The sequence below is a fragment of the Eretmochelys imbricata genome, chromosome 2, assembly GCF_965152235.1.
Source record: "Eretmochelys imbricata isolate rEreImb1 chromosome 2, rEreImb1.hap1, whole genome shotgun sequence".
Classification (NCBI taxonomy): Eukaryota; Metazoa; Chordata; order Testudines; family Cheloniidae; genus Eretmochelys; species Eretmochelys imbricata.
The window spans coordinates 82,836,330-82,850,564 of record NC_135573.1 but is presented as its reverse complement, the minus strand read 5'-3'; the positions used below and the strand labels follow the sequence as shown (position 1 = coordinate 82,850,564).

General features: G+C 39.0%; 1 protein-coding gene across 2 annotated transcripts in view; it reads right to left on the bottom strand.

The window, feature by feature from the left end:
• Positions 1–2,694: 2,694 nt before the first annotated feature.
• Positions 2,695–14,235, bottom strand: part of ROCK1 (Rho associated coiled-coil containing protein kinase 1) — a 185,600-nt gene continuing 174,059 nt past the window's right edge. Inside the window, exons 33-34 of one of the 2 annotated variants that reach the window (XM_077810386.1) lie at positions 5,290–5,346; positions 2,695–4,200 (exon numbers count right to left, since the gene is read on the bottom strand). In XM_077810386.1, coding sequence (XP_077666512.1) covers positions 4,197–4,200; positions 5,290–5,346 — 61 coding nt within the window. In that variant the 3' untranslated portion in view covers positions 2,695–4,196. The remainder of the gene's footprint in view (positions 4,201–5,289; positions 5,347–14,235) is intronic. The other variant, XM_077810387.1, reaches the window with a different exon arrangement.

The following is a 14,235-nucleotide window of genomic DNA, read 5'->3' as shown; positions in this document are numbered from 1 at the left end:
CCTCCCATTCCCTGGAGATATCGGTCCTTCCATTTAGGTGGTTTTGCTCCAGTTTACCCATAAATGAGGTTTCTTTTTCTGCTTCCTTCATCAGGGACCAGGATGATTTGAAGAGGGAGAGGTTCATGAAGACATGGAACTGGTCACAGCATCCTACTCCTGCTAAGGCAGCATGTGCTGCCTTCTGCAGCGAGAGGACATAGGATGAGGGGAGAAAGGAGATAGAGTCCACAATGAAAACCTGCCTATTATTGGTCAGAATGAGTCTGGTAACTGGTCTCTTCAGAATCTCAACAGGTATATATCAGGATAGCTCCACCGACAGCGGTGGAGCTATGTTTATTTATACCATCCCCTAACTGTAGTTCTGAAATGTTCAGATCTCATATTTACTCTTTGCACTGTATTAAAATTCATATGGATAAAATATCCTTATAGGATAATGGAACTTTAATGGCATCAAAAGTATTTGAGTTGCCTTAAGATGGTATGAACAGGTAAAAAGATACAGCAGTAATAAATAGAGTTTCATGCCTTCTTCCATAATGGTACAGTTGATGTTTAGTAAATATTTAATGATAGCTCACACATTGTAGAGTCAAAGTCAAGATTTTTTGAGAGTGAAAATATTTGTCTGGGTATGTCATTCAAAGTACTTCTGCCCCTTCATATATACAGCACACAGTAAACAATTACCAATGTCTACATACCAGCACATAAATTGTAATTTGCACATCTAGACTTTATTTGGTTGGAACATACCCCAGACATACAAATCAAAGTAAATTTACACTTCATTAGATCTTTTTCTTCTTCTCCAAGTAAAACCAGAATAAAAAGAAATGTAGCATTTTAGTGCAGGCACATATTAACATTTTTATAGTGGTTAAGCATTCTATGAAGCCTATCCGTTGCTTCACAATCATACCCTATTTTCCAAGTCACTCTCTACCTTTAACATTATGTTATGTATCTTTTTCAGGCCTTCGACACACTTGTACTCTGAGTGGGGTATGACATTGTTCTTGCAATGAGGTATGATTCAGCAGCAGGGTTCTAACCCTCAAGTACAAAAATTCAGTCCTACACAATGGAATTGGGAAACCAACACGAAAAATAACCCAGCTCTCCAGATTTACCTGACCCCATAGGCCCCAAAGAGGGAGGAAATGCCTGTCCTGTCAGTCAAATTTTATCAAATACCTTTTATGATGTGCATTTCTGAAGCAAGGTAATCTAAATTTGATCAGTTTACTTTACTTTGTGACGGTGGGGGTTGAGTAGGAGAAGAGGGGTAGGTTTGGATTTGTTTGTGCATACATGCATGCAAGTTCTAACTAAATAAACCCCTTATTTAAAAAAAGTTTCAAGTGTATTTTTCTGATTTAGGCCAATTATAGACATGGATAAATCTATTTCAGGGGAGAATTGAATGACGGTGTCTTGTTTTTGATTTTTTTTCCTTTTCCCAATTTTCTTCCAGCTGCTCCCTTAGTTTCACCTCATTCTCAGTTTCAATACCATCTTCTCTTTACTCTTGAAGCATTATCTCACTTCTCATCTGTTAATCATGTATCACTAGTTAAAATACATTCTTTTTGTGAAACTTCCCAGTGCTAAGCTTCCACACCAACTTCTTACCACCACCTTCTAAATTGTTTCTCGTGGCTTGTATCGAGGGGGTTGAATTAGACTGTAAACTACTTGGAGTAGGGATGCTGTGTTGTTAATTATTGTATGGCTCTTCAAAATAAAAGATGACAGGTTTCAGAGTAACAGCCGTGTTAGTCTGTATTCGCAAAAAGAAAAGGAGTACTTGTGGCACCTTAGAGACTAACCAATTTATTTGAGCATGAGCTTTCGTGAGCTACAGCTCACTTCATCAGATACATACCGTGGAAACAGCTCACTTCATCAGATACATACCGTGGAAACTGCAGCAGACTTTATATATAAAGTCTGCTGCAGTTTCCACGGTATGTATCTGATGAAGTGAGCTGTAGCTCACGAAAGCTCATGCTCAAATAAATTGGTTAGTCTCTAAGGTGCCACAAGTACTCCTTTTCTTTTTGCAAAATAAAAGAGGCATCAGAGGTATGTAAGATTAATGAGAGTCCAGTCCACCCACTGAGTTGCCATAACCTCATCTGTAGCTCTTTAAGGCAGGGACTAGCTTTTTCTGAATGTTTGTATAGTGGCTAGCACAATGGGCTCCTGATCTTTGACTGGTGACCCTAGATGCTACTGCAACACATACACACTAATAATAAAGTTTAGCAGAATTTTACTATTAGTCATGCTACAATTATAACCGAAAACATAGTTAAAGATTTTTTTTGTTTTTTAACAACAAAGTATTAAGTAATTATTAGGTTACCAGAAACAGTTCTTGAAATCTATTTACCACTGTTACAACTCAAGATTTCTTTAGCTGAAAATCAAGAATGTTTTACTATGGTATTTACTTGTTCATGTAGCAAACCAATAAAGTCTTCAGTCGCATAAACACTGTTACAAATATACACTGTACCAACTTCTTGCAGCAAATTAAACAGATGCAACCATTTTTAAACTAAGAGAAACTGAAATCATGTTTTGACATACTCGTCATACTTCATAGCAAATTTTTTAGGCGCTCAAAGAAATGTGCACTTTAGTCAGGCAAAAACACCATACCAGTCATTTTCAAAAGGGTCCTTCCATAAATTACTTTTATTTCTCATTGAATGAGCACAGAGTCATTACCATATTAATAACAGATATGTTTATTATTACATATCCATCAGTGCGGCTTTCAATACCACTTGAAACATGCAAATCGTCCTGAGGACGAATCAGTTTTCCAGTGCTTCTTATTTAATACACAACTGCAAAGCCATTATAAATTACTGAGGAGGTATTTGGTTAAAAAAATAAAAATAAAACCATACTGTCCATACCATGAATGTATCCCTGCTACAAAGCAAGAGTTTAACAACATTTATACTTTAATTCCTGAAATATCTGGAGTTTTAAAAGTTTCATGGGTGTATTGTTGTTGTTTCTCTGTTACATGCTTTTTGCATTTTCTGGAAATCTCTTGTCTTATGAATAAGAATTCTTTCTTTGTAACAGGAGTTTTCATTCAAAGATTGTATTCAATTTAGGAAATGCATCTAGCATCTACAATACTTTAAACCAATTAAAGTTCAGTAAAAACTACTGATGCAGAACAGGTTTTTGAGATTTCTACGCTTATTGACATGGCAATAATACAATTATCTCAAAATAAGGCACTAAAAGGGCAATGCAACACCCATTAAAAGTGTTCTAAGAATAATTTATATTTCAAACAGTGCATACATTTCTTAAATGTCTATTAACTTAATGTACGTTATCACTTAAAACGGTAAGGCAATATGTTATACAATTACAGAAATCATGTACCCCCGAAATATGCTTCCAGACTTGGTTCTTTTGTAGTTAGTTTCTAATGCCTCTAATAGTAAAATAATTCAGTATGGCTTGGCAAAAATGCATAGATTAAATGCTTGTTGTCCCCATCCCTTTACACACTTTCTGAATCAGTATTTGTAAAGCATAATGAAAAGTGTTTAACACTTTGATCCACTCTATTATGGGTGATTAGCATTAACGCTGTTAAGAGCTCTGCAGTGAAGGCACTGAAGTTCAAGTGAGTATACGGCTTCATTTTTAAGCTACTTCTGCAGTGTTCAAGAGCACAACTCAGAGTCTTCAAAGAAATTTCAGTTCTTCTCATTTTGAGATATCTTCCTTCTCTGCTCAGGTTTGTGTACTGATTTTGATATAAATATCCTCTCCAAAGGGAATACAGTCCTTTTCTCTCATTGATATGAGGAAAGTTGATTGCATTTCATCATGATTGACAGGCATTTTCTTATAAATCCAAAAAGGCAGCACCTTTTTCATACACCTAGCTAAGCGTTATTTGCTTTAACTTGCATTACATAGTAATAATTAATCTAATCTACCTTTAGGCAAACCCGCAATAAAACACCCTCAGTGTGCTTTTTGTGCCAAAGCAAGGAGGAGAGAGTAACAGCAATCTTAACCCTGAAGCCTGTGATAGTTGTGTTGAAAGGAACAGCAGCCTGTCTACACTGCTCTGTGTGGTTAAAGAAGCCCAGTTTCTCAGACTGCATCCCATGAGATTCCATAAAGTATTGTACATGTGGTTAGCTGGAAGAAAAAAAAATATTGCAATTAATGAAGAAATCACAGGAACACTCTTCGTTCATGTTAACCAAAAGTTTAAATGAAAAAACGTGTTCTACATAGCAACGTTTTATAACTTTTTTTCAATTTATAACAGCATAACACTAAAGGCACACTTGCATAACTGTAAATTTAAACAACACAAAGCTCACATAAAATTCAAAGTAAATATATTTCCTGATCTATTCAATGAAAATTCATTCACAGTATCATTTTATATGAGAACAATGACAGGTTTCAGAATAGCAGCTGTGTTAGTCTGTATCTACAAAAAGAAAAGGAGGACTTGTGGCACCTTAGAGACTAACAAATTTATTTGAGCATAAGCTTTCGTGAGCTACAGCTCACTTCATCGGATGCATTCAGTGAAAAATACAGAGGGGAGATTTATATACACAGAGAACATGAAACAATGGGTGTTACCATACACACTGTAACGAGAGTGATCACTTAAGGTGAGCTATTACCAGCAGGAGAGAAGAGGAAAAAAAGCCCTTTGTAGTGATAATCAAGATGGGCCATTTCCAGCAGTTGACAAGAACCTCTGAGGAACCAGTCCTTACAGTATGTGACCATTACAATGCAAAGTATGCTGTAAGTTATGTTCTTCAAATAAAGTATATCTGTATTTATCCTGAGACACAATGAAATGAGATTGCTCAGGGCAGATTTCTTTGCTGATATTAAGTACACCTCCACCAAAATATTCAGAGTAAGTCTGAGAAGAATATATTGCCATTAAAGGTTTAACTCCCATCATCCTGGCACATATTGTATTAGTAAAATTCAGATCCTAAATTGTGAGAGCATGCATCTGTTTCTTTACAACCGTAGTAGAGACGCAAAAGAAGGTTTGGGCAAAAGATCTACAATGAAGTAGAAAGAGAGAAAAACAGATACTTTAGAAAATTAGCTTGAGGGACAATTCTGTTTTCCTTTTTTTCTAATAAAATTCCTGGTTCGGTGCTGGAAAACGATGACTCTTTACCAGATATTTTATGATGGTTACATGACGCAAAGGTGTCAATGGGACTAAAAGGGAAGGTTACTCACCAGTAACTGGAGTTTTCTGAAAGGGTACTTTCCCCCATAGATCCACAATCTTTTGACCTATTGAAATGTAGAAATGAACATTTCAAGAAAAATTTCAGATGCACTGAGTGCTGTGTATACACTCTATATGAGCATCTAAAAAAGTGAACTGTATGCCTGTGCTGGTTAAAAAACAAGACACAAGCCAAAATCTCTATTAAAAGAGAGCGAAAAGGATTCAGTGAGCTGGTCTTCCACTTCTCAGAAAATTTCTTTCCATTATTATTGAAGAGTTTGAATGGAAAGTTTCTGTCTTCCCTAAATAATCTGTAAGAATGCCTAGGCAATGTTCAGATCTTGAAATGAAAAACTCAGAAGCCTAGTAGCTAGATTCAAGGATGCATGATCTGAGTGAAGAATCTGACTGTTCTTCCAACACAAGAGAATCCAACAAGGGGGCTGACAACTATAATAGAGCTGAGTAGCAGAACTGTTTGATCTAATGTGGCACTATGGCAAAAAATGAAGCTCTTGTCTTAAGTGAGCCTTGAACTAAGTAGAACCAGAAATAGAGACAGAAGATGGTTATTTTTGTTTTGTATATTTCAAATGATCAACAATACATTTTGTTATAAGATACATACATGCAGTATGTCAAATTATTCCCCTTTTTCCTGAATTCATCATTTAGAAGAAATCTGGGATATGTTTCAGAGAGATATCGAACAATGCTCCTTCCTTTTTAGCGGTACCTTTCCTTATGTTTAGGTCATGCAAAAGCTCCCTTACAAACGTCTACAACTACAAATGTGACTTCTCCAGCATTCACTATATGAAGATCATTTCAAAGATGGACATACAAAAGCTTTGAAAGCAACACACCAATTTAAAATAGAATCCCCAAATCTAAGGTCAAATGAGTAGGAAACCAAGAATCGTATGTGAAGATATCTTAAAAGAAGCAGAATTACAAAGTAATGTTAAGAATCAGCTGAACAATCTTAAATCAGCAGTGGGTTCTTTTTTTGATGAGGAGAATTAGAGGTCACCAGAAGTGGAATGTTTTATGTCAGATGGAAGGACACTTAAGGCCTAATCCAAACCTATTGAAGTCAATGGGAGTCTTTCCACTGGATCAGGACTTTTGGATCAGGACTTTTGTTAGATTGGGTCAAAGGCAGGGTGTCTGGGTTGTACTGGGAAAAGGGTAGTTGTTTCAGCAGTTGGAGTGCGATTTAGGACTCACCAAGTGCGACAGCCTTAATAATTGAAGCATCTAGGGCTTGTTGAGGCATGCACTTTGAACACTACTGAGTGTAGGGCAGTTCTCCAGACCTCATGAAGGGGCAATGATTATCCAAGTGATACAGGTGGGATCCCATTACATTCCCAGTGGTATGACAGAGAGCTCAAATGGTTAATTTGGCAGGCAGAAGTTAGGAGTGAGGAAGGTGTCAGACAGCTACTTGGCACTGGAAGTGAGTAACCCTGACAATTCAAGTCTTTGCTATATCTGAGAAGAAAAACAGACATGATAATTGAGGTGTAGAACCACCACAGCTCATATTCATGCTTGAAGCGTACAACAGGGATGGCAGAGGTCTGGCCAATCATATCAACCATTTTGAGTGGACTGCAAGAATAAACAGATGGAATGAGGCCACCAAGCTGGATTTTCTGGATCTGCTATTCCAACACAAAGTCAATAAGGTGTTTCAAAGGCTGGCATCTGACAGGCAATGGGGATAAGCATTTCCTAAGGATGACCTACATGTAGTAGTCTCTGGACCAAACCACAGATTCAAAGTATAAGCAAGCAGACTTCAATAACTGGAGATAAGAAAAGGGGAATCAGACAGTGATTTTGGCTATACCCTCTAACATTTTGCCACTAGGCATTCCCACGTTTTAAGGAACAAATGCAGGGTTCATTGTACCAAGGCCAGTTTGTGACCTACATATATGAAAGGGAGACTGGGATAGCTCTTTGAAATAAGAAACCTTAAGTACTGGAAGGAACAATCACTGTTGCAAAATTGGAGCTAGCCAGAGAGGCTGCAGAAGAAGTGGCTCAGCTCCCTGGGCAGAGGTGGCTAAGATCAAGTGCTTACGTAGGAGTGGTACACCTGGCATGATAGTGGTGAACCACAGCACACCAGGAACTTATGAGCAGGCCATGATTACAGTACAATTATTTCCATTCTTGAAAATATGCCATATAGATAGGATTCCTACTATAAGAGAAGGATGTCAAGGAATGTTTCATAATAAACAAGTAGAAAGGTACTGCTAAGTAAGCTGAGGTTCAACAGAGCACTTCTGCCTTGACAAAGTAGGAGCTGGATGATATTGCTACACTTAGTGGGGAAACACCTGCTCCACAGAGCCCTTGCTTCACAACTTGTATATCAGTAGGGATGGAGAAATCCCACTGCTGTGTCATCTTTAAATGGAAGCTCAGTAGGCTGGCACTTTAGATAAATGTCTATGCCCCATGACCTGGCAGGTGTGTTTGCTCCAAGGCAAATCTAATATGGATCCCACATCATCAATGAATCAGAACACGGGAAAAGGTAAGGCAGCTCGCACTAGGAAGAAATTTAAACCAGGAGTGTTTAAAAAACAAAAAAAAACAAAACCAAAAACCAACAGTATCTAGAGTAAAACTGCCTTAAAATTTGGAGTGTAAAAAGAACACAGCCATCTTAGCTGGCTATATGGAACTGCTGATGTCCAGCTTGGAAAGAATTCTTGAGCTCCTCCTGTAGGTGAGAGTGCCTGTGGCGTTCACTCCCCAAAGTAGTTCCTTCTGGGACAGCTCAGCTGCTGTCAGAAAAGCAGAACAAAGCAATCTGAGAGAGACACAAAGTGAACTAAACGTTTTTGTTCAGGTGGTCAAATCCTAGACTGACAAGAACATCAGTGAATTATACTTGTATATGTTAACATATTCAACAGTGATCCTCAAGACTATCTCATCTGGGGAAATGACTTTCAACATGAGCTGCACTAATTCCAGGAATGTTGCACTAAAGCTCACAGCCACTGCAATGGCAGAAGGAGGAGGACACAAGCAGAAATCTGTGGCCAGTGAGTTAAGAACAATAAGGGTTTTTAAAGTATATTGTGGGGGGAAATGTTTAACAATGGCATTGGTCCATTACTAGATGGTAGAACTGTCAACAGTGAAGAAAATGCAGAAGTTTTCAATAAATATTTCTGTTCTGTATTTGGGAAAAAGCCAGATGATCCATTCATATCATATGAGGATGATGATAAAATACTTTCCATTCCAACTAAAGAGAAGTCAAATAGCAGCTATGAAAGCTTAATATTTTAAAATCAGCAGTCCAGATAACTTGCATTCAAAAGCGTTTTAAGAGAAGCTGTCTCTACCATTAATCTTGATTTTCAACAAGTCTTGGAACACTGGGGAAGTTCCAGAGATCTGGAAGAAAACTAAAATTATGCTAATATTTTAAAAGGGCAAATGGTATGACATGGGTAATTATAGGCTGTCCCAGCCTGACATCAGTCTTGAGCAAAACAATAGAACGGGTGACAAGGGATTCAATAAAGAATTAAAGGTGGGCAATTAATGCCAATCAACACTAGTTTATGGAAATTAAATCCTGTCAATCTATTTTGATATCTTTTTTAGATGAGATTACATATTTTATTGATAAAGGTAATAGAGTTGATGTAATATACTTAAGACTTGTGTAAGGCATTTGACTTGGTGGTATACAACATTTTGATTAAGAAACTAGAATGATATGAAATCAACATGACACATTAAATAGATTAAAAATTATCTATCTGATAGGTCTCCAAATGTGAATGGGAGTCATTGAGTGCGTGTGTTTCTAGTGGGGTCCTGCAGTGACTGGTTGTTGGCTCTATGATATCTAACAATTTTTTTTTTTAATCCATGTCCTTGAAGGAAACATACAGCATAATCTGGATTGCTTGGTAAACTGGGTGCAAGCAAATAACGTGCATTTCAATATGGATAAATGTAAGGTCATATATCTCGGAACACAGAACACAGGCCATGCTTACAAGACGAGAGACACTATTTTGGGAAGCAGTGACGGTGAGGAAAAAAAAAAAAAAAGACTTGGAATCATGGTGGATAATCATCAGCTGAACATGCAATGCTGTGGCCAAAATGGTTAATGCAATACTTGGCCCCTTCTGACCTTATAATCTATGAATAACCTAGCTGGTGAAGTCCAACAACAGATCCTAAGCTACACACTAATGTGTTGAGCTGCTTAGTTCATGTTCCAACACAGGCCATTAGAGAAGGTATTGTCAGTGGGATTATTCAAGCCTCTCCCCACGGGTGTTATGCCCAGGTTCTGAGCAGTTCTTAATATTGAATGGTGGAAAAGTTCAATGTTCTGGATTGTGAGCTAACAGAAACATGATGCAGAATCAAAATTGATCTGGCAAGCATCATCATAACACTCTGCCTTATGAAGAGTTTGTACCTCAGGGGCAAAGGAAAAGTGAGAAAGAAGTATAAATGAAGTGTCACCCCACATCAGAACACTAAAGGACCCAAGTTATTGCTGATGCAACAAAACAACTTCCCTTCCCTGAGTACCAAGAGAACCTGGACAGAAACTTGGCATCTAGAGATAAGAGGGGCATCAAATCCTTCTTGCAGTGATGCCCAGCACTGCAGCACCTCCCTTTCATGGTGCTTGAATGCCAATGGCTAGGCACTAGGTCACTTAATTTCGAGATGCTATGGCTATAGTGCTACAACTCCGGAATATTTCATCTCTACAGCTCTGATTCAATGAGACACACCATCTCTGTGACAGCGGTGCACATATGCAACTCCATGTCCCCTTGGCAGCAAGGCACATCAGATTCATGGTGCCAACACAGAGAGGTCAAAGCACTAGTGTATCAAAGTAGTTGTGCAAGGAGGTGGAGGCAGATGCACCAAACTGCTTCATCACATCAGTGTGATTATTCTGAGGCAGATGCACTTCTTCATCTGAAACCAGTGAACCAGGATGCCTCTCTTGTATGGCACCAGCGTTGAGGTAGAGATGACAAAGCATTGGAGTGCCTCTTCTGTGTGGTGCCAATGTGTTGAGGTAGATACGTCAATGTGCCCCTCCTGCCTGTTGCTGGGGTTTTGAGGCAGAGGTAGTATACTTAAGGTTACTTCCACTACATGCTGTTGCTGAGTCTAGGCAGAGGTAAAAAGAAAAGGAGTACTTGTGGCACCTTAGAGACTAACCAATTTATTTGAGCATAAGCTTTCGTGAGCTACAGCTCACTTCATCAGATGCATACTGTGGAAAGTGTAGAAGATCTTTTATACACACAAAGCATGAAAAAATACCTCCCCCACCCCACTCTCCTGCTGGCAATAGCTTATCTAAAGTGACCACTCTCCTTACAATGTGTATGATAATCAAGGTGGGCCATTTCCAGCACAAATCCAGGGTTTAACAAGAACGTCGGGGGGGGGGGGGTGTTAGGAAAAAACAAGGGGAAATAGGTTACCTTGCATAATGACTTAGCCACTCCCAGTCTCTATTCAAGCCTAAGTTAATTGTATCCAATTTGCAAATGAATTCCAATTCAACAGTTTCTCGCTGGAGTCTGGATTTGAATTTTTTTTTATTGAAGAATTGCAACTTTCATGTCTGTAATCGCGTGACCAGAGAGATTGAAGTGTTCTCCGACTGGTTTATGAATGTTATAATTCTTGACATCTGATTTGTGTCCATTTATTCTTTTACGTAGAGACTGTCCAGTTTGACCAATGTACATGGCAGAGGGGCATTGCTGGCACATGATGGCATATATCACATTGGTGGATGTGCAGGTGATATATGCCACTGTGATATATGCCATCATGTGCCAGCAATGCCCCTCTACCATGTACATTGGTCAAACTGGACAGTCTCTACGTAAAAGAATAAATGGACACAAATCAGATGTCAAGAATTATAACATTCATAAACCAGTCGGAGAACACTTCAATCTCTCTGGTCACGCGATTACAGACATGAAAGTTGCAATTCTTCAACAAAAAAAATTCAAATCCAGACTCCAGCGAGAAACTGTTGAATTGGAATTCATTTGCAAATTGGATACAATTAACTTAGGCTTGAATAGAGACTGGGAGTGGCTAAGTCATTATGCAAGGTAACCTATTTACCTTTGTTTTTTCCTAACACTCCCCCCCAACGTTCTTGTTAAACCCTGGATTTGTGCTGGAAATGGCCCACCTTGATTATCATACACATTGTAAGGAGAGTGGTCACTTTAGATAAGCTATTACCAGCTGGGCGGGGGGGGGGGGGGGGGGGGTGTGTGTGTGTGTGTGTGTGTGTGTGTGTGTGTGTGTGTGTGTGTGTGTGTGTGTGTGTGTGTGTGTGTGTGTGTGTGTGTGTGTGTGTGTGTGTGTGTGTGTGTGTGTGTGTGTGTGTAAACCTGGATTTGTGCTGGAAATGGCCCAACTTGGTTATCATACACATTGTAAGGAGAGTGAGCTGTAGCTCACGAAAGCTTATGCTCAAATAAATTGGTTAGTCTCTAAGGTGCCACAAGTACTCCTTCTCTTTTTGCGAATACAGACTAACACGGCTGTTACTCTGAAACTAGGCAGAGGTAGTTACTCACCAGAGTTCCTCTTTTCCCTGGCGCTAATATATTTAGACCAAGGCATTGATGCCTCTTCTGCTTTATGATGATGTGCCAAGGTAGAAGTTCCAATTACCAGAGTGTCTCAGATACATTGAGGCACGGGTGTTCTGGTGCACCTCTACTGTTTGGCATCAAAGCAGTGGTTCTAGTGCACATTTACTATAAGGCAACCTTCTGCCCCTCTGTTTCTGGGCTCAAGTGCTCTTCCACCTTAACATCCTAATAGAGTGGTCAAATACATAACACATCTAACCCCCAAAGCAATCCTTGACCCTTAAGTGGAGGAAATTCCTTAACTCTGGCTAGGGATAGTTTTATAGACTTTAGGAATCTGGTGACAGAAAGCCCCTGGACCAGGCATATGCCACCCAGAAAATATTGCCAGGTACACCCCAAGTGCTATGTGGTAAGGGAATGATGGAAGTAGTTTTCACAGATAAACCCCTGAAAGAGAGCAACATATAGGGATAACAGAAACATGGTGGAATAGAAGTCATGACTGGACTACAGCTATTGAAGATATATATATGTGCTGTTTAGGAAAGACAGAAATAAAGGTAAAGGTGGTGGAGTAGCATTATATATCAATGATGAGGTAGAATGTAAAGAAATAAGAAGGGATGGAATGGATAAGACAGAGTCAGTCTGAGGAAAAATCACACTGGGGAAGAAAACTACTAGAGCCTCCCCTGTGATAGTGCTTGGGGTGTGCTATAGACAGCCGAGATCTGATTTGGATATGGATAGAGCCCTCTTTAATGTTTTTAATGAAGTAAATACTAATGGAAACTGCGTGATCATGGGAGAATTTAACTTCCCAGATATAGACTGGAGGACAAGTGCTAGTAATAATAATAGGGCTCAGATTTTCCTAGATGCGATAGCTGATGGATTCCTTCATCAAGTAGTTGCTGAACTGACTAGAGGGGATGCCATTTTAGATTTGGTTTTGGTGAGTAGTGAAGACCTCATAGAAGAAATGGTTGTATGGGACAACCTTGGTTCAAGTGATCATGAGCTAACTCAGTTCAAACTGAACGGAAGGATACATAAAAATAAATCTGCAACTAGGGTTTTTGATTTCAAAAGGACTGACTTTCAAAAATTAAGGAAATTAGTTAGGGAAGTGGATTGGACTGAAGAATTTATGGATCTAAAGGCAGAGGAGGCCTGGGATTACTTTAAGTCAAAGCTGCAGAAGCTATCGGAAGCCAGCATCCCAAGAAAGGGGAAAAAAATCATAGGCAGGAGTTGTACACCAAGCTGGATGAGCAAGCATCTCAAAGAGGTGATTATGGAAAAGCAGAAAGCATACAGGGAATGGAAGATGGGAGGGATCAGCAAAGAAAGCTACCTTATTGAGGTCAGAACATGTAGGGATAAAGTGAGACAGGATAAAAGTCAAGTAGAGTTGGACCTTGCAAAGGGAATTAAAACCAATGGTAAAAGGTTCTATAGCCATATAAATAAGAAGAAAACAAAGAAAGAAGAAGTGGGACCGCTAAACACTGAGGATGGAGTAGAGGTTAGGGATAATCTAGGCATGGCCCAATATCTAAACAAATACTTTGCCTCAGTCTTTAATAAGGCTAATGAGGATCTTAGGGATAATGGTAGCATGACAAATGGGAATGAGGATATGGAGGTAGATATTACCATATCTGAGGTAGAAGCGAAATTCGAACAGCTTAATAGGACTAAATCGGGCGGCCCAAATAATCTTCACCCAAAAATATTAAAGGAATTGGCACATGAAATTGCAAGCCCATTAGCAAGCATTTTTAATGAATCTGTAAACTCAGGGGTTGTACCGTATGATTGGAGAATTGCTAACATAGTTCCTATTTTTAAGAAAGGAAAAAAAAGCAATCCGGGTAACTATACGCCTGTTAGTTCGACACCTGTAGCATGCAAGGTCTTGGAAAAAATTTTGAAGGAGAAAGTAGTTAAGGACATTGAGGTCAGTAGTAAATGGGACAAAATACAACATGGTTTTACAAAAGCTAGATCGTGCCAAACCAACCTGATCTCCTTCTTTGAGAAAGTAACAGATTTTTTAGACAAAGGAAACGCAGTGGATCTAATTTACCTAGATTTCAGTAAGGTGTTTGATACGGTGCCACATGGGGAATTATTAGTTAAACTGGAAAAGACGGAGATCAATATGAAAATTGAAAGGTGGATAAGGAATTGGTTAAAAGGGAGACTACAGCGGGTCATACTGAAAGGTGAACTGTCAGGCTGGAGGGAGGTTACCAGTGGAGTTCCTCAGGGATCGGTTTTGGG